General features: G+C 45.2%; 1 protein-coding gene across 3 annotated transcripts in view; it reads right to left on the bottom strand.

Moving 5' to 3' along the window:
* The window catches only part of TPD52 (tumor protein D52), a 92,289-nt gene that overhangs the window by 13,649 nt on the left and 58,284 nt on the right, over positions 1-20,356 (bottom strand). For 2 of the 3 annotated variants that reach the window (XM_040432185.1, XM_040432186.1), the window contains 2 exons: positions 5,383-5,489; positions 216-364 (listed from right to left, as the gene is read on the bottom strand). In XM_040432185.1, coding sequence (XP_040288119.1) covers positions 216-364; positions 5,383-5,489 — 256 coding nt within the window. Of the gene's footprint in view, positions 1-215; positions 365-5,382; positions 5,490-10,856; positions 11,129-20,356 lie in introns of those variants that run through there. The other variant, XM_040432184.1, reaches the window with a different exon arrangement.

Genomic DNA, 20,356 nt, shown 5'->3' with positions numbered 1-20,356 from the left:
GGTACAACGGCAAACAATGTATGTCAGGACACTAGAAAACGAAGACCCTATTGCTCAGGCAGCCCCCCCCCCCCCCCATAGGGGAACGTACCTAAAGTACCCCAAAGTAGCTAGTGATAGGCTGGTGTGCATTAGGGTGCACACGCTGGCCATTACCAGACTGTCTAAGGACACACCCCTCTGACAAACACTGACATTATTAAGAGTGAACATACACATTGGTGGCGGCCACATCCTGCAGTCCTTTAGAAATGTTTTGCTTCAGCTCCGCCAGTGGAGTTACTCCAAGTTTCCTTTTGATTTCTGCTAGATGCCGTTCCTTTGCAGCTAGCACTTGACTGAGTGTTTGTATCTCTTCTTCTACCTAAAACAAGAAAAAATGTACAATGCGGTATAAAATAGACTATTATAGACGATACATATTATTAAATGTACTCTATTAAAGATTAATGGAAAACTTCATGGACTTCATGTAGATTAGGCTACATGGGCCATATTAATGACTCCTGGTGGCCAAGAGGGACGTAGGACTGATTCACCCTCCTCATCAGTCTCTGCCCAGAGCGGTGATAGACATTAGTGGGGTCATTTATTAAGACCGGTGTTTTAGATGTCGATCTTAATAACTCTGCACAGGCGCTTAATGCGCCTAAGTTATGTAGAGGCGCTGGCGTAGTTTTAGATAATTTTCAACGCCGGCCCGCCCTCTTCCTTGCCCACACCACGCCCCCTATTTTACAACTGGCATATATGGCAGATTCATCCGCAAATCTCCTTTGCGACCAAATCCGCAACAGGTATACAACAAAAATTTGTGTATATCTATTTATAAATGACCCCCTGGGTCTTTAAAGGTTTTTAGTATCTGGACATAGCAAATAGAAAGATCAAAAAGATTAGTTAACGGAAAGCAGATCTTGAAAATGATGAGGAAATGAACCACAAAGTAAACTAGAAAGTTGTGGAACTTTTCATCATACAGAGATCCGACCTGAAAAGGCCTTAATGACCAACAACAGTTTTATTTATTTTATTTTTTTCCTCTCTGCATTTCAGCAGCCATCTTTTTTTTTTTTTTTTTTTTCATTTCTTTTTTTCACCCACGTGGCTGTTCAAGACCTTATTTTATGTAGGAGAAAACTTTTTTTTGTGTGTTGTTTGGGACTAGAAATAACGGTGTAATTTAAATACATTTATTGCTGTGTAAATATAGAAAAAAGCGATTTTGACACTTTTTAAATGTATTTCTTATGCCATTCATGTTTCATGCAAAATAACCTATTAACTAAATTCTTAAAGAGGACCTTTCACCAGAAGAAAGTATCTACAGACGTAAAGGTCCTCTTTAAGGTTATTAGGGTTGTGTGGATTTCTCATGTATATTTTTTGCTTTTATTTTACACTATATTTTCACACTTACAATGTATTAGCATACTCCTGTATGCTAATAATTTATACTCTGTGGGCCAGATTTATCATTACTCTGACAGCTCACTTCACTTTCACATATGGCGAAAGTCAGATTTATGATCGGTCCTTTAAGACTGTAATAAATGTGGTTTGACGGTAGCAGTTTATCCGTCAGTAAGCAGTTTTATAAAAGTCGCACGTCTTCGCGAAAAAGTTGCATGTTCTATTAAAAAGTCTCATAAGATAAGCATGGTCCTCACTGGAGTGAAATTGCGCATTTTTTTGAGACTTTTTAAATAGTCGCAATAGTAAATCTGTCTAGAGATTCATTTACATAAGAAAACACGCCCACTTTTAGAAAACTGGCGAGCATAGTGCAGAGCAGAAAAAAGTCGCAAATTTTTGCGCAGTTTTAACAATTGCGCTAAAATTTGCGACTTTTTCACTCCATTGTTCTGACTTGAGCGAATGATAAATCTGGCCCTGTGTGTCTATGACACAGGCTGCTGTCAGGGCAGCACTAGTGTTCCCTAATAGCAGGCTTATTTAACAGACAGCCCTATGAAGGACAGGGCTGACGGGATTGCTCCCCCGGTCTCCGATCAGATCACTGGGAAACCTGGTGACCTCATTTTTGATTATGATGCGGTATGGACTTCAAAGGATTAATGTCCGGGATTGGAGCTTCCTCCGACCTTGGCTGTGTAGTGGAGCCTGTGCTAAGAAGGCTGTTACTAACAACCGGTTCTTAGTGCTGGAGCGCTCCGGCAGCCTTTAACCCCCCTCAATGGTAGTGACCACAAAATACGTCACTGCAGACTGATGATCTGCCCTGCCTGCCATCTAAAGACAGTCAGCGGTCGTTAATGGGTTAAAACGGTGTACATAACTCGACTCCTATTTAAAACATGCCATTCAAAGTAAAAATCTCAATATATAGTGGTTAAATCTTTTCACTAGTTTACCGCATAATCATTTACCATTTACTGGCCAAAATGCAATGCTTATACCCTGCTGCCTAGTGTTCCCACCTTTGGTCCGGCTTCAGATTGCTGGCCGAGCATGCTCAGTTCCAGCACAAGGAGTTATAGGCAGCTGTAACTAGAAACTAATGTGGGACGCCCTAGAGGGGCATAAGTACCTCGGAAGTAGCTAGAGAGTCAGCTACAGGGCCCTTTGTAGAATTGATTTTCTTACATTTCCTCTCCTGGCCACGCAAAGGGTTGCCACCTTTCCCAACAAAATATACCGGCCAAGTTAAGCCACACCCCATAGGGTGTGGGGGTGGGGCTTAACACAGGGCGATAAGTCGCTGTCATACTGTGGCTCCCAATAATATTAATGCCCCCCAGTAATATTAATGCCCACACTAGTGCCGCCCAGAATTAATAATGCCCCCAAAAAATATTAATGCCCCTATTAGCACCCCTCAGAATTAATGCCCCCCATTAGTGCCCCTCAGTAAGAATAATGGCCCCATTCGTGCGTCCCAGTACAAATAATGCCCCCATTAGTGCCCCCCAGTAGGAATAATGCCCCCCAGTAAGAAAAATGCCCCCATTAGTGCGCCCCAGTAAAAATAATGCCCCCCCATTAGTCCCCCAGTAAGAATAATGCCCCCATTACTGCGCCCCAGTAAGAATAATGCACTCAATAGTGCCCCCCATAGGAATAACGCCCCCCATTAGTGCCCTCTTCTCTGCTTCTGCCCCCCAAAAAAAGCACTCGCCTCCTCCATTTGCTCGCGCTGCTGACTGGAAGTTCAGGACAGGACCTGCGCTCCAGCGTCAGCAGCGCGAGCAAATGGAGGAGGCGAGTGCTTTTATTTTTTTTTATTAAACACAAGTGTGGGGAGGTAAAGGCTGCACTAATGAGCGCTCCGCAATAGACACGCTCATCAGTAGCAGTCCTTGTAGGAAAATACCGGCCATTAATATTGGCGGTAGAAAAAAATTACTGGCACCAGCAGCCACTAAAATACCGGCCAGGTGGCAACCCTAGCCACACAGGGTGCACAGACACACAGTCCTCTCCTTCAGACTGTCGGGGCCTCACTCTGCCTCCCTCTTCTTTTGCCGAGGACCAGGGTGTGTTGCAGACTCTCCCACCAGCGGCTCCCGTGTAAGGTAACAGGTACCGAGTCTCTCAGTACAGACATGGAGCATTACTGCACAGTTTCTTTACTGATTCACTTAATGAACTGTGCCTAGGTCATGTCACCAATGAACGTGTCTTCACTCGGTCTAGGGAAAGGGCGCTCCTGCAAGTGCTGCTGCCTTCCCAAACAGCTGATTGGCAGAGGTCCCAGGTGTCGGACCCCCACCGATCAGATATTGATGACCTATCCAAAGGATATAGGTCATTAGTATTTAAGTCTCGAAAAAAAAACTTTAATCATGATATACACTGCAGTTAATCCAAAGGTACAGTAAAGGGGTTTTACAAGGCCACCGGGGGTGTTACCACAGAGCCATTAGAGGAGGGTTTGTCTTATGTAGTACTATACTACTACTTGGTATGTGCATCAGAGCAGGACATGCTATGTACAGACAAAAAAACAGTCGGGGATAGCAAAAAAGTGAGGTCAAGCAATGTTTTTTAAAGGAGTATTCTTATGGGTAGGCCATCAATATCCAATATGCGGGGGTCTGACACCCAGCATATCCACCTTGCAGTTCGGGTGCCAGAACTACTCAGTTCTGTCTGTTGTGTAGAGCTGGCTACTGCAGCACTGTTTCCATTGAAGTGAATGGTACCCAGTCCTATCCATTACAGAACTGGACGGAGCTGTGTAGTCCTGGTGCTGGAGCTACTGCAGAATAACAGATCGGCGGGATGCAAGATGTCAAACCCTCAATAATCACGTCGTTTCTGCTTGTGTCTGTACATATTCTGCTGTGACACATAAGTTGTAGAACAGCAAGGCGGTCATTTATTAAGACCGGAGTTTTAGACGCCGGTCTTAATAGGGCCATCTGCTGGTGGTGGATCCGCCAAAGTTATGTAGAGGCCATTTTCTACGCCTAAGGGCTCTTTCACACTTGCGTTGTTGTGTTCCGGCATAGAGTTCCGTCGTCGGGGCTCTATGCCGGAAGAATCCTGATCAGTTTTATCCCCATGCATTCTGAATGGAGAGAAATCCGTTCAGGATGCATCAGGATGTCTTCAGTTCCGGACCGGAACGTTTTTTGGCCGGAGAAAATACTGCAGCATGCTGCGCTTTTTGCTCCGGTCAAAAATCCTGAACACTTGCCGCAAGGCCGGATCCGGAATTAATGCCCATTGAAAGGCATTAATCCGGATCCGGCCTTAAGCTAAACGTCGTTTCGGCGCATTACCGGATCCGACGTTTAGCTTTTTCTGAATGGTTACCATGGCTGCCAGGACGCTAAAGTCTAGTAGGGAGCGGGGGAGCAGTATACTTACCGTCCGTGCGGCTCCCGGGGCGCTTCAGAGTGACGTCAGGGCGCCCCACGCGCATGGATGACGTGATCGCATGCGCATGGGGCGCTCTGACGTCATTCTGGAGCGTCCCAGGAGCCGCACGGACGGTAAGTTTACTGCTCCCCCGCTCCCCACTACTACTATGGCAACCAGGACTTTAATAGCGTCCTGGGTGCCATAGCAACACTGAACGCATTTTGAAGACGGATCCGTCTTCAAATGCTTTCAGTTAGTTCACTTGCGGTGTTACGGATCCGGCAGGCACCTCCGGCAAATGGAGTACACGCCGGATCCGGAAAACGCAAGTGTGAAAGAGCCCTAAAACAGGTGTAGAAATGAATGAGATGGGCCTGCTGGACCCTCCCCTTTCCCCGCCCACGACACGCCCACTTTTGTAGACCTGCCGTGAGCAGGGAAAAGTCTTAGACTGCGGCGCTAAGAACCTTTGCTCTGCATCTGTGCCATAAATACACCTAATATAGACATACTTCTGTCAGTAAATAACCCCCTCGCGGGTAGATACGTTACCTTCTCAAGCTCTTTTCGTAAGTGTTCCTGTTCCTCCTCTGATAAGGTGTCTGTTACTGTAGCAGCTGCATCTTCTCCCTCCAGGATAGGTTCAGGTTTTAGGTGATCTAATAACATAAATTTTGAAAAATTATTAGTATGACTGAAATAACATGGTAGAAAGTGTAGTGTGCTATGTAGTCATTATACTGTTATAGGGTGCTTATTGGAGATTTGTTATAATAGTATCTGGAAAATAATCTATATATATATTATTCCTAGCATTTCGCACTACTAAGAGACCATTTCATACACCCAAAGCAAAAATACCAAAAAATAATTATACAAGGCCGTAACAAGTAACCATGGGGCCTACTAGCTAAACTTGGAATGTAGCCATATTACATCATGACTACTGTCAACATGCTCAAAAAAACTTATGATTGGTCTCCCTAATGCACTGGGCTAAAGCACATTGATATCACAGTACAGGGATAATGCACATAGTGACGTCACAGTACAGGGATAATGCACATAGTGACGTCACAGTACAGGGATAATGCACATAGTGACGTCACAGTACAGGGATAATGCACATAGTGACGTCACAGTACAGGGATAATGCACATAGTGACGTCACAGTACAGGGATAATGCACATAGTGATGTCACAGTACAAGGATAATGCACATAGTGATGTCACAGTACAAGGATAATGTACATAGTGATGTCACAGTACAAGGATAATGTACATAGTGATGTCACAGTACAGGGATAATGCACATAGTGATGTCACAGTACAAGGATAATGTACATAGTGATGTCACAGTACAAGGATAATGTACATAGTGATGTCACAGTACAGGGATAATGCACACAGTGATGTCACAGTACAGGGATAAGGAACATAGTGATGTCACAGTACAGGGATAATGCACACAGTGATGTCACAGTACAGGGATAATGCACACAGTGATGTCACAGTACAGGGATAAGGAACATAGTGATGTCACAGTACAGGGATAATGCACACAGTGATGTCACAGTACAGGGATAATGCACACAGTGATGTCACAGTACAGGGATAAGGAACATAGTGATGTCACAGTACAGGGATAATGCACACAGTGATGTCACAGTACAGGGATAATGCACACAGTGATGTCACAGTACAGGGATAATCTACTCAGTGACTGGAATTATACAAACAGTGATGTTACATGCAATATAGTGCACACAGGATGTCACACAGTACAGGGATAACGTAGTGATGTCACAGTACAGGGATAATGTACATAGTGATGTCACACAGTACAGGGATAACGTAGTGATGTCACAGCACAAGAAAAATGCAGAAAGTGCTGACGCACAGAAGAGATAATGCAAAGGGCAGAAGCAACCAGGAGGCTCCATAATAAATCTTACTACCCTGCTAGTTACACCTATAGACATATATATATGTTTTTTCCATAAAAATAATATAACAGTATTTGTTCATATAGTGTGAAAATCCCCAATGATTCACAACCCATCATCTGCAAAATCCAAACGCAAGACTGTATTTTATTAGCACAGACGAATAAAAAATGACATAGTACAAAAAGCATCAATCTACATGGATGTGAAGTCATGGCGCACTAATAAATAAGCAGAAGACGGTATTAAACCATTTTGTAATGCCAGACACAGTCTATCCGACCATAAACCCTCCGCACAGCCCTGCGCAGACATTCAGGAATTATACAGAGAAAAGAAATCATCACAGGCCGCGATCTGATAATGAATTCCTGGGGCAAACCCCAGACAGATCAGGCCATGTAGTGTGAACTTCCAAGGATTTATGAGAATATCTTATCATTCCAAAATGTCATATACAGTTTAGACATTGTATGTATGTAAACAGACTTTTCATACTTTCGAAGGAGAAGGAGCTAAAGTCATCGGGTCAGAATTTGTAAATGTTGCCATATTGTATTTGCGGAGTAATCGCTGCAAACATCTTTCTGGAACAGGTTTTCTGCGCTAATCATTGATCAACCATTGTTATAACTGAGGAGAACATAATGAAGAAATGCAAACGCGGTGATTCGTAAGGAAGACGAGAATTGGCATGAAATAACGGAGGATTAACCCATGCCTGGTACCAGGCATCTCTTACAAAGTGTCACAGATGAGTAAAGAATAACTGCATACAGGGGCGGATTGGCCATAGACCCTACAGGGAAATGTCATGGTGGGCCGATGCCCAGGGGGCCACTGAAGCCCTCTTGATGGCCGCAGGCCAGGTACATAATGATCTGATGCTTAACGGCCGCAGGTGCCCTCCTGAACTCAACGGTATTACTGTCCTCATGATGGTGATACAGTTGAATACTGTGGTGAGGGCGGCAGTATGTTGTGCTGTCCTGTAGTATTTGGTTCTGCTGGGGCGGTATTCTGCGCTGCACTACGGTATTGCAGGCCCCGCCTACTTTTGTTGTCCCCGCCTACTTGTTTTGACCTGTCTTCTGTCAGTTTGAACCCACCTACAACATGCGGTCACTTTTAGGTTTTTTTCCAGGGCCACTTTAAGTTCCCAGTCCGCCACTGACTGCATGTTATCAATATATACCTAATCTAATAAAAAAACAAAACACAAAATGCCTAAAACAATCTAATCTGTGAAGACTCCAACATACAGTATAATATGTAATGAAATGATAGATCTAAAAAATCTCCATAAATCTCCTAAAACTATATATAGGATTTATTTTCATGTTTCTCCACTTTTCCATTGAGAGTTAGGCCTCATGGACACGACGATGCTGCGGACTGCAAATTGTGGTCTGCGATATATGGGCACCGACCATGTGCCCGCCGTCTGCGGAAGCAGACCCATTCACTTGAATGAGGTCCATGATCTGCATCCGATGGTTCGCACTGCAGAGAAGTAGCGCATGCACAACTTTTTTGTGGTGTGGAGGCACGGACAGAAAACCCACGGAAGCACTATGTGCCTATGTTCTGCACTGCACCATATCTCCCGGATTGCGTGAAAAGGTGCACACACGCCCGATGCCCGTATATATTGTGGACCCGCTCTTTGCGGGCCACAATACGGGCACAGACCTGCTATGGTGAGACTTTATTAAAATGTGCCTACCAGTCCAGCGCTGCACTTCTAGGTGAAGTGACTGGAGCATCATTTGACCAAGAAGAGCGGTGCTGGCCCAGTGGGCACATTTTAAAAACTATAAATAGAAAAGTTGTTTTTCACATCAAATGGGGGAACATGAAATATTTTTTTTTTAGAATACTCTTAAGTGTTGGCCCACTGTCTAGGATCTTACGTGGCATTTCGGTCCGTGCCTCCACACCGCAAAAAAATAGAACATGCTCTGCTTTTTTGCACAGCGGGTGAATCATGGACCCATTCAAGTTAAATGATTCTGCATCCGTCTGCGCCAGCCACGCGGACTGTGCCCATTCTTTGGGGTGCCACACATTTGTGTGCATAAGGCCTAAGAGGCGAACCTCACAGTCATCAAACTGCTGTCCCTTGTCCTTAGGGCTCTTTCACACTTGCGTTGTCCGGATCCGTCGTGTACTCCATTTGCCGGAGGTGCCCGCCGGATCCGTAACACCGCAAGTGAACTGAAAGCATTTGAAGACGGATCCGTCTTTAAAATGCGTTCAGTGTTACTATGGCACCCAGGACGCTATTAAAGTCCTGGTTGCCATAGTAGTAGTGGGGAGCGGGGGAGCAGTATACTTACCGTCCATGCGGCTCCCGGGGCGCTCCAGAATGACGTCAGAGCGCCCCATGCGCATGGATGACGTGATCCATGCTATTACGTCATCCATGCGCGTGGGGCGCCCTGACGTCACTCTGAAGCGCCCGGGGAGCCGCACGGACGGTAAGTATACTGCTCCCCCGCTCCCCACTACACTTTACCATGGCAACCAGGACTTTAGCATCCTGGCAGCCATGATAACCATTCAGAAAAAGCTAAACGTCGGATCCGGTAATGCGCCGAAACGACGTTTAGCTTAAGGCCGGATCCTGATTAATGCCTTTCAAATGGGCATTAATTCCGGATCCGGCCTTGCGGCAAGTGTTCAGGATTTTTGGCCGGAGCAAGAAGCGCAGCATGCTGCAGTATTTTCTCCGGCCAAAAAACGTTCCGGTCCGGAACTGAAGACATCCTGATGCATCCTGAACGGATTTCTCTCCATTCAGAATGCATTGGGATAATCCTGATCAGGATTTTTCCGGCATAGAGCCCCGACGACGGAACTCTATGCCGGAAAAGAACAACGCAAGTGTGAAAGAGCCCTAGGCTACACAGCTAAGTCTTGACTGCAGGTGTTGGCTCTTCTGTGCAAATTGCAATCAACATGTTACCTCCATGAGGTCCTTGACCCGATGTTGATTATAATTGATTATGCTGACTGTAACATGAGTCACCAGTTTTTAATGCCAAGATTTCTTGTACAAGTCATTCTAATTGAGAAAGCCAGTCGGATGACCAGGGAAACGTCTTCAAAAGGAAATACAACAAGTCCAGTTGCTCTCACTTATTACTGCTGAGACACTATCACCTGGATGAATGAGAACCTTCACGGACATAATCATGACAACCATGTCAACCTTAGGAATCTGTCATTTCATCTTTCGTATATAGATTACGGATCCTATATCTTACACTGCAAATCTGGGAGTCCAACGGATCACAAACCCAAACCTACGGAGCTTGTAATAATAGAGCTTTCAATACCATTCAGGATAATGTGACTATGTCTGGAGGTTATCAGAACTAGTCCTATTTTAGGTCAAGTAGCGATTATGGGGACAGACATTTTCCTGGATGACACCCCATTTAAAGGGCTTGTGCCATAATTTATGTCATCTATGAAAATCAGTCATCATATAGTACATGACGATCTCTTTCTAACAAAGCTAGAACCAGCCCTGCACCTTACGTGGATCCAGAGATCTCCCCATTGATTGCTCTGCTAGATTTGATTCAGGCTGGCAGCTCAGGGGTGTGTCCTTTTTGCTGCAACTCTCTCCCTTTCACAGCCTCTGACAGTAGAGCCACCTGGTGGCAACTGAAGGATGGGACTGTAGGTGGACGTGCGCATCACTGTACAGATTAAACACTGGGGGGGCCATTAAAATGAAAAAAAAAGAGAATCTCTCACAACTGGAGCATTTTTCTAACAGAAAATAAATTACCACAGTAACTACGGTAGTTTTTTTTTTTATGCTGAATTATATTAAAATAACATTAATAGTGGCACAACCCCTTTAAGGACATCCTAAGCCATCCTATATCAAATAGGTATGAAGTTCATTCAGAGAGAGCTCCTTGAAGGAAATCTCAGAGAAATTGTCACCCAGTGTCTAAGATCCTTGTCACCGCTTTTAACTATATGGGTGAGATGCCACACGGATCTCCAGACATAACTCCCGGCAGCTTTATAGGCTTAAAAAAAAAAAAAAAGATAGGTTACCCGTGCCAAAACGAGTTGGTGAATCCGGAGGAGTGTTACTCAGCCGAGGCGAAAGAAAAAGATAATTCCTATTGACTCCACTGTCAAAATTAAAAGGTGACTTGTAGTCATCTTGTAGGTCAAAATCCTTAGAATCCATTAGAGCTGATCTCCTAGAGGATCATCGTCATCGAGTGCAGAAAATAACCCTTTCCTTCCCAAGTCCTCCAGTAAGTCAGTTCTCTACCGCCGAAAGAGATTTCTTCTTTTTGTCTATTGAACAAGGGCACAATGCATTCTGTGATTTATCCGGCGCTCCGTCCCCGCTCACATGACTGCGGCACCAAGCTATTTAATCAGTTACTTCCCTGAGCTGTCCTGCCTAGACAGGGCTTGGCTTAGTCAGTCAAAAGGTAAAGAGCTGCCCCAACTGTCTGGACGTTCCTGACACAGCGGAAGAAGAAGTTTCTTCTTTACTCCTGAGATGCAAGGCCGGGCGGCGTCTTCTCCGCGCGCTCCTCAACCAACTTGGAGCGAAAACAGGAGGACAGATATTTAATTTAGTAAAAATCTCAGCCGCTCTCACATCAGGGCCTTGTTAATCTTCTAGGGCACAAACAGATTACTGGCCAATATTGTTTGGTGCACGCCATCTGTGCTGTGACAGTCAGGCGCTCGCTGCGGAGATGTGCGGACCTTCTGAGTGCTTCAGATACCAGAACGTTTCATAGAAATAGCCATCTCCAGCAGCAAGGACATACACCGGATGCCCTGCAGCAAAGCACTTCTCAATCAATGCGTTACTTAATGCATCCTGGCCTGCAGACCTCCGAGCCTTGGGGATGATCCGGCTGCAGACAATGCTCAGTGGTGTTAGGTGACAGCCATTAGCCCGTGACCTGATTTTCCAGGCCACTTGGAGGAGCTGCAGCCCAGGCCATAATGTAGAACATATGGAGGCTGGTGGTGACACGTGCATGTATGTTGCACCTTCACTCGGATTCGGTAACCTTTCAGCACGCTAATAAATATGATTATCACATTAGCACCTGCTTCTGGAACATAAAATGTACCCTTTGGAAACAAATCCCTTGGTAAATCCTGTAGACACCCGCGATTGCCTGGCAAGCAAAAGAAGCAGGTGAAAAAAAAAGGCAAAAGTGCACATAGGGCGCAGCTTTGTATACGTATTAGACAACTGCATGTATAGCAATTGCTTTGGCTACTTTCACATCAGCGTTTTTCCTTTCCGGTGCTGAGATCCGTCAAAGGATCTCAAAACCCGGAGAAAAACTATTCAGTTTTGTTCCCATTCATTGTCAACGAGAACAAAACTGAACGAAACGGAGTGCACCAGAATGCATTGCGTTCCGTTTCATTGCGCTCCCATGACGCAGACAAAAGCGATGCAAGCAGAATTTTTGAGTGCGTCATGGGATACAGAGCAAGACGGATCCAGCATGAAACACAATGTACGTCAACGGTGCAGGATCCGTTTTCTCGGACGCAAAAGAAAACGGATCTGGCTCCCATCATCTTTGGTCATTTTAGAAATAATACAACCGGATCCGTTCATAATGGATGCAACTGGTTGTATTATCCTAAGGGTAATTTCACACCAGCGCTGCCGGAACTGCCTGCCGGATACGGAAATCCGTGTGCAAACGGATACCATTTGTTTCCGGATCCGTTTGACAAATGCATTGAAATACCGGATCCGACCCTCTGGTGTCATCCGGAAAAACGGATCCGGTATTTATTTGTTTCACATTTTTAAAGGATCCGTTTTTCCGGAACACTTAATGCCGGATCCGGCACTAATACACTTCAATAGAAAATAATGCCGGATCCAGCATTCCGGCAAGTGTTCAGGATTTTGGGCCGGAGAGAAAACTGCAGCATGCTGCGGTATTTTCTCCGGCCAAAAAACGTAAGAGGGACTGAACTGATGCATCCTGAACGGATTGCTCTCCATTTAGAATGCATTAGGATAAGGCCTCATGCACACGACCTTTTTTCGGGTCTGCATCCGAGCCACATTTTTTGCGGCTCGGGTGCAGATCCATTCCCTTCAATCGGGCCGCAAAAGATGCGGACAGCACACAGAGTGTGCTGTCCGCATCCGTTGCTCCGTTCCGAGGCCCCGCAAAAAAAAAAAAAAATGGCATGTCCTATTCTTGTCCGTTTTGCGGACAATAATAGTCATGTCTACAATGGGCCGCCCGTTCCGCAAATTGCAAAAGGCACACGGGCGGCTTACGATTTTTGCGGATCCGCGGTTTGCGGACCGCAAAAAACGGAATGGTCATGTGCATGTAGCCTAAAACTGAGGACGGAACTCAATACCGGAAAACTTTAACGCAGTGTGAAAGTACCCTAAAGGGGTTGAACAGAATTTGTTTTTTAAAATAGCTTTTTTTTTTCTTCCAAAAACACCTGTATGTGCTACTGTAGATCCGGCATTCCGGCAAGTGCATGCTGCGGTGTTTTCTCCGGCCAAATACCGTAAAAAGTCACTGAACTGAAGACATCCTGAACGGATTGCTTTCCATTCAGAATGCATTAGGACAAAATTGAAGCGTTTTCTTTTTTCCGGTATTGAGCCACTAGGACGGAACGCAATACCGGAAAACTTTAACGCTAGTGTGAAAGTAGCCTAACAGAAGCAATTTTTATGATCCATGACGGATCCAGCAAAAACAACTATTACTTGAATGACTTCTTCGTACAAGCTGGAAGGATTCTGGATGCTCAGGCAGACAGCGCTAAGTCTAATTTTCTTGTGCCTGTTTCATCAACAAAAGTACAAGTGAGGAAATCTCAGCATAGAAAAAAAATGACTGAGTGGCTTTTTATACACATTCACTTGAATCTGGGTCCAAGATCCGTCCATCCCGCAAAAAGATAGAGCAAGTTCTATATTTCTGCGGAATGGAAGCACGGAACAGAACACCACAGAAGCACTCCGTAGTGCTTCCGTTCTGCACCGCATCTCCGGATTTGCGGACCCATTCAAGTGAATGAGTCCGCATCCGTGATGCGGAATGCACATGGCTGGTGACCCGCAATATGGCCACGGGAGCACTACAGCCGTGTGAAAGAGGCCTTACGCACACGAACGTATATTCAGTCCACATTTTTTTGCAGATCAAATGCAGACCCATTTATTTCAATGGGGTGCAAAAGATGCAGAGAGCACGCCATGTGTTGTTCGCATTCGTTTGTCCATTCAGCAGCCCTTCGAAAAAGACAGAACATGTCCTATTCTTGTCCGTCTTGTGCACAAGCATAGGACATTTCTTGAGGAGTTTGAAAAAAGTTGGTGGCATCCACACAGCCGGGATCCATGTTTTGCGGCTCTGCAATATGCAGACCGCAAAACGGATATGGTCGTGTGCATGAGACCTAACGATAACCGTTTTGTTATTGATAGACCTCTCTAAAGTTCTACAGTTTGCTCTTTTGGTGGGAGAGGCAGTCGCCGTCAGTGACGGCAGCTACTGTGCATGTGCGGCAATGCGCTGTCCCGCGATCCTGGCCACCTAAATAGCTGGCACTTTCCTCCGCAGTGCGCAAGCGCGGCCAACGTTGCTTGATTGCAGTGGTGGACGTAACCCCTGACAACGAGCATTCTATAATGGGCCAGAAAAAAAAAAAGTATTCTGGAGAGCAGGCAATATAGAAAACAAGAATATATTAGTAAATCGATTACCCTAACTTTGCGTGCATGATAAAAATAATCGTATAAAGTGAGACAACCCCCTTAAACCTCATGGGCGCAAATGCTAAATTTGTAACAGGTCGACCCTATTGATGATACTAGTCTGTTCTTATACAGAAGATGGGCATTCGTGTCTACAGGGTCACTACCTTTTGCACCACTAATAGATTCATATCATAAAAGGTATAACATGTACAATATGTACATTTTCCTCACTGGTAACGCCCCCTGCAGATTATCCTTCTGGTCCATCTTTTCCTGCATTCGACATGCTCAGTGGTTTCCCTGCTCACTTCCCCTCCCAGGCCGGTGTGGTGATCTTATAGTGAAGCGGCCCAGACGCCTTTCATTCATTCATTCCTCCCTACTTCTAAATTCATAAAAATATAAAGAAATATCTATTTCTAGACAGTGGAAAAGGACACAGTGGGGGCTTTACATACCATATGTATCTCTGGGGCTATATGTGATGGACTATTTTCTATGCAGGGGAGGAAGGGGTTAGCAAGAGCTAATTGCAATGCATCCTGGGAGATGCAGGTGCTTTGATGAGCTGCTGCCACCCACAGAAAGGGAAGAAAGTCCTCCAGATAAAGCAGATAAGTGAGTAAAAAAGAGTTTTATATTTCATGGGCTAACCTCTTTAAAATGCCCATAGACATGAGATAATTGTTAGTTAAAATGTGCAATTTTTTATACAGTTCTTGGACACTATGTGGTCTTTATTTTGTAATAAACGGAGATCTGCTATGTTGGCTTTTTGTGGTATGAAACAGAATTTTGTGTTCCGAACACCCAATCTGGGGTTTATCAGATTTTTAAAAGATCACCCACCCTGATAAGTTTGTAAATGCGCTCTTTTTGTCCATAAATGGTCATATATTGTATGTTCCTAAGCTCATTTATGTAATAGCATCAACCAAAAGTACCGTTCCTGGGGAGACGGGAATAATCAGACCCTTCTGAAAAATCTCCTATGGGAATAAAGGGGTATGTTGAAATCCAGAACACCAGAAAGTAAGGAGACCCGATAAATATTAGTTATACATTTTTTTTTTTTTTTTACCTATCCTCTGGAGAGGTCATCAATACCCGAGACCCCTGCCGACCAGCTGCTCGAGAAAGTAGTGGCGCTTGCAGCAGGCACAGTGCACACATTTTATAGTGGCTGTGCTTGGTATAGCAGCTCAGCTCCATTAAAGGGATTATCCCATCTTAGACAATGAGGACATATCACTAGGATATGCCCCCATTGTCTAATAGGTGCGGGTCCCACCTCTGGGACCCGCACCTACAAGGAGAACAGAGCCGGGGAGAGATGTGGCTGGAGGACCCCGGGATTCCCGGGGTCCGTCCACCACCAGGCACAGCTCCCCGCCTCTCCTATTGAAGTGAATGGGAGCGCACCGCGCATGCGCTGCCACCGCTCCCATTAATTTCTATGGGGCCGACGGAAATACTCGGCTATTTTCGGCGGCTCCATAGAAATGAATGGAGGGCGGCTGCACAATCGCAGTGCGCCCTCCTCAAGTTTCTCCGCTTCGTTCTCATTGTAGGTGCGGGTCCCAGAGGTGGGACCCGCACCTATCAGACAATGGGGGGCATATCCTAGCGATATGCCCCCATTGTCTAAGATGGGATAACCCCTTTAACTTCAATGGGGCTTAGCTGCTCCTAGGCCATATGACCGATTAATCTCTCGTCACATGGCCTAGGAAAAGCTGAGAGAAGGGCGCAGCACTACACTCAGCGCCGGTGCCTTGTCAGACCCCCACCGATCAGTAGAAAACTTTAAGGCAATTCCGTATGACCAGCTATACTGTACGGAGCTAATCTTTCCAAACATTACTTATTTGTTCAATTCTTTCATTATATTCTGTAGCGGCAAATTACATAAAGAAAGAATGTAACTATGCAAGCATTTTCCAGCGGTGCCATACAATATTTTACAGTGTGAATGGCGCTTTCCTTCTTGTTGGGTCTATTTTTCATGCACCTTTCCTCACAAGAAGCAATCACTTCAGTGCTCCCGAGCTGTAATCATGTGGTTTAACTTTCTGCTGACCCTGTAAAACACTAGGAATTCAAGAACGTCCCCAACTTCCCAAGCCGCCAAACAGGAAGGTAAAACAGCGCTAGCTGTGAACTTCAAGGATACCGAGACCAAACATTGTGCCACTGTTACAATGTGGATGCACGGCTAGGATAAGAGGCCGCATTGTCTCCCTTGAGGAGTATTCATTTCATAATTTGCCAAAAAAGAAGTAAGCCTGTGCTCTAGATTGTAATGAGAACTCACCTCACCGACTGTATCCGTCCCCATCCCTTGTAGATTGTAATGAGAACTTACCTCACCTACTGTATATCCGTCCCCATCCCTTGTAGATTGTAAGCCCTCGCGGGCAGGGTCCTCTCTCCTTCTAAGAGTTTAAAAGGGAAATGTCTCCATGAATATGCAGTGCCATCTCATGTTATGTGAGAAAAGAGTCAGTATAAATGGAAATTAATTCATTAAAGGGGTTGTAGTAGGGGCCCTAGAAAAAATTGGGATGGCTGGAAACAGGGGCATAGCTAAAGGCTGATGGGCCCTGGTGCAAGAGTTCAGCTTGGGCCCCCATCCCTCAGGGCTTTGTGGCCAGGGACAGGGATGACAATAGCCTTCGTGCTGCCTGAGGCAAAAATTGAAACGGCACCCTCCCCCCCCCCCCCATGCCAAATTCTTTACCAAACCCCCCCACTCCCCCAGAGGTGTATGTATATATATTATATATACACACACACACACACATATGCGTGCGCGCGGTGTGCGTTTGTGCTTTAGGGTGCCCTAATGCAATAGGCTACACACGCCTATGACTCCAGCTGTGGTAAAACTACAACTCCCAGCATGCTCACTTGATTGGCTTTTGTCAGAACTCCTATAGAAGTGAAGGGATCATGTTGGGAGTTGTAGTTTCACCACAGCTGGAGTGCCAGAGGTTGCTGAACCCTGCTGTAGCATGTCTCCATCCTCACCACTTCTGGTCCCTGTCTGGCCAGAAGTGTGACATGTGGGTAATGGGCCAATCCGCCAATAACATGAACAGTGACGTGCCTGGATTCGGCCCCTCACTTCTGCACCCACTCAGTGTGTTCCACTATAGACAGATGAGGACAGTGACTGGCTGCAGCGGTCACGTATCCAGGCAGGTCACTGCGGGTGTGCCAGAGGAGCGCCACAGAGAACGGCGCTGGAGTAATGGGTGAGCATATCTTGTCCGAGATAGTTAGTTATCTCGGATAACCCTTTTAAATATGTAAAGTAAGGCTTTAGAAAAACTGGGTTTTACACAGTGACAATCGGCCTTCTAAGATATTTAAGGTTTTCATTCCTCAAACGAGATGAGTGAATTAATTTGTCCCATCAACAAGAGTTCTTCCCCACTGGTGGAGAAGCTCCCCTGCCGCTTGATTAACACAGTTGGACATCTCACCTGACCCTGACAAGTGCCGGCACAAGATGCAGTGACTGTTCATGCACCACAAGCAGGAAGTGTTGCAGCGCATGCACAGTCGCTACTCTGTTAGTGGAAGCAGAGCTTTTGTGCTTGCGCCGTTATGCCTTATTCACATGTCAGTGTTTGGTCAGTGATTTCCATCAGTGATTGTGAGCCAAAACCAGGATTGGAGCCTCCACAGACATAAGGTATATGGGAAAGATCTGCAGCTGTTCTGTGTTTACAGCTGCACCTGGTATTGGCTCAAAATAACTGATAGAAATTACTGACCAAACACTGATGTGTGAATACGGCATTACTTTGAGCATCAATGCAGATGCGGGATTGTCAGGGCCGCGTGAAATGTCCAGGCCTATCAGTCAATCAGCAGGGGGAGCTTCTTCACCAGTGGGGACAGCCCCTCGCAGGTGAAGAACTCTTTGTAGAAATCGTTTCGCTCATCTCTACTTCCCAACAATTTAAACTATTGAGGAAGAGAGGCCATATTTGGAGGGGCACATGTCTTCTATGGAGTGGTAAGACTACCAAGTGCAATGGATAGTACCACGTCAGCATCACATTAGAGTCCTACTGGATTCAAACGTATCAAAGCATGAAAAGCATGTAGCACTAAAGATTCATACTCAGAGTCAATCTTAGCAACGTCCTTCTGTTCTGTTCTTGCCTGCAAAGGGAATGTCAATAAAGACGTGTTACATTGCCTATGTACATACAGCCCTGCCTGTGCAGGGGGGACTGGCGTGTTTACTTTGGACACAAAACAGAAAAAGTGACGAAATGAAAGGCCATGCTGGACAGAGTCATGTTACTAAAGGAGCTGTAGTGCCACCTCTGAAGAGACCAAGCACTCCGTGAACGCCGACATCTATACTCCCACCTTCTATGTTCTGTACAAGCCAGGGCAAACATCACAAATGTGCAACCGCACAAGGCGGCCCACTACCGCCTTTAAGAAAAGTATTCTGCAGTTTTCAAACCAGCATCTGGATCTAAAAACTTTTGTAATTGCCTGTATTTTTCACAGTTCTGATAGATGTAGACATCAGATGTCAGGTAGTCACCAGTGTAACCTAATTATAATGTAATCACAGAGTACTTTCACCAGTGTAAGGCTACTTTCACACTCGCGGTTTGGTTTCCGTTTGGGAGATCCGTTCAGGGTCCAAAACGGATCCGTTTTGCCCTAATGCATTCTGAATGGAAAAGGATCTGCTCAGAATGCATCAGTTTGCCTCCGTTCAGTCTCCATTCCGCTTTTGGAGATGGAAACCAAAAGGCCGCTGGCAGCGTTTTGGTGACCGTCTGATGAAACTGAGCCAATTGACTTACATTATGTGCCAGGACGGATCCATTAGTGGTGTTGAGGAGAAGTCAGGTGGATACACAGCTGATAGTCCTACTGAATAGACTGTTAGAATTTGTATTATCAGCTGTGTATCCACCTGACTTCTCCTCAACACCACTAATGGTCCCAACCCCGTTTATAAGGCAAGAAATCCCACTTATTAAACCTGACAGGGCACACCTGTGAAGTGAAAACCATTTCAGGGGACTACCTCTTGAAGCTCATCAAGAGAATGCCAAGAGTGTGCAAAGCAGTAATCAAAGCAAAAGGTGGCTACTTTGAAGAACCTAGAATATGACATATTTTCAGTTGTTTCACACTTGTTTGTTATGTATATAATTCCACATGTGTTAATTCATAGTTTTGATGCCTTCATAGTCATGAAAATAGAGAAAACTCTTTGAATGAGAAGGTGTGTCCAAACTTTTGGTCTGTACTGTATATGCTCCCAAGTAAACCAGTGGCGTCCAGGTTTTGATCACCAGTGGGAAAAAAAAAAAAAGGAGCACATACCATATGTCCCAGGAATGCAAACTTTGTCCCGACGCGTTTCTCTGAACCGTTCTCTGGGGTCAGTTCATCAGGGGGGGACCACATATAACAAAAAGACCCCCAAAAAACTAACAATACAGAAATGGAGGCAATATTGTGTGTGCAAATCAGATTATATTCTTGTAGTAATACCCAAATGATAATGGTAAATCTCATCGCCATAAAGAAAAGACAATTCCCACATATTTGGGACCAAATATAATGCATCTGCATCACATACCAAATGTCCACAGCGCTGCTGCTACTGAGCCCACTGACCACCAAACAATTCCGAAAGATGGCTGGCTCACAGTAATTTGCATATAACTCTACTAATTCATATCTATAATACAACACACTAAAAAACAGTGCATGAGTATAAAAAAAAAAAAAACAGAATTCATCCATCCATCATATGAATACGGAG

This window comes from Bufo bufo, chromosome 5, assembly GCF_905171765.1.
Source record: "Bufo bufo chromosome 5, aBufBuf1.1, whole genome shotgun sequence".
NCBI lineage: Eukaryota > Metazoa > Chordata > Amphibia > Anura > Bufonidae > Bufo > Bufo bufo.
This window is presented reverse-complemented; position numbering and strand designations above follow the sequence as displayed.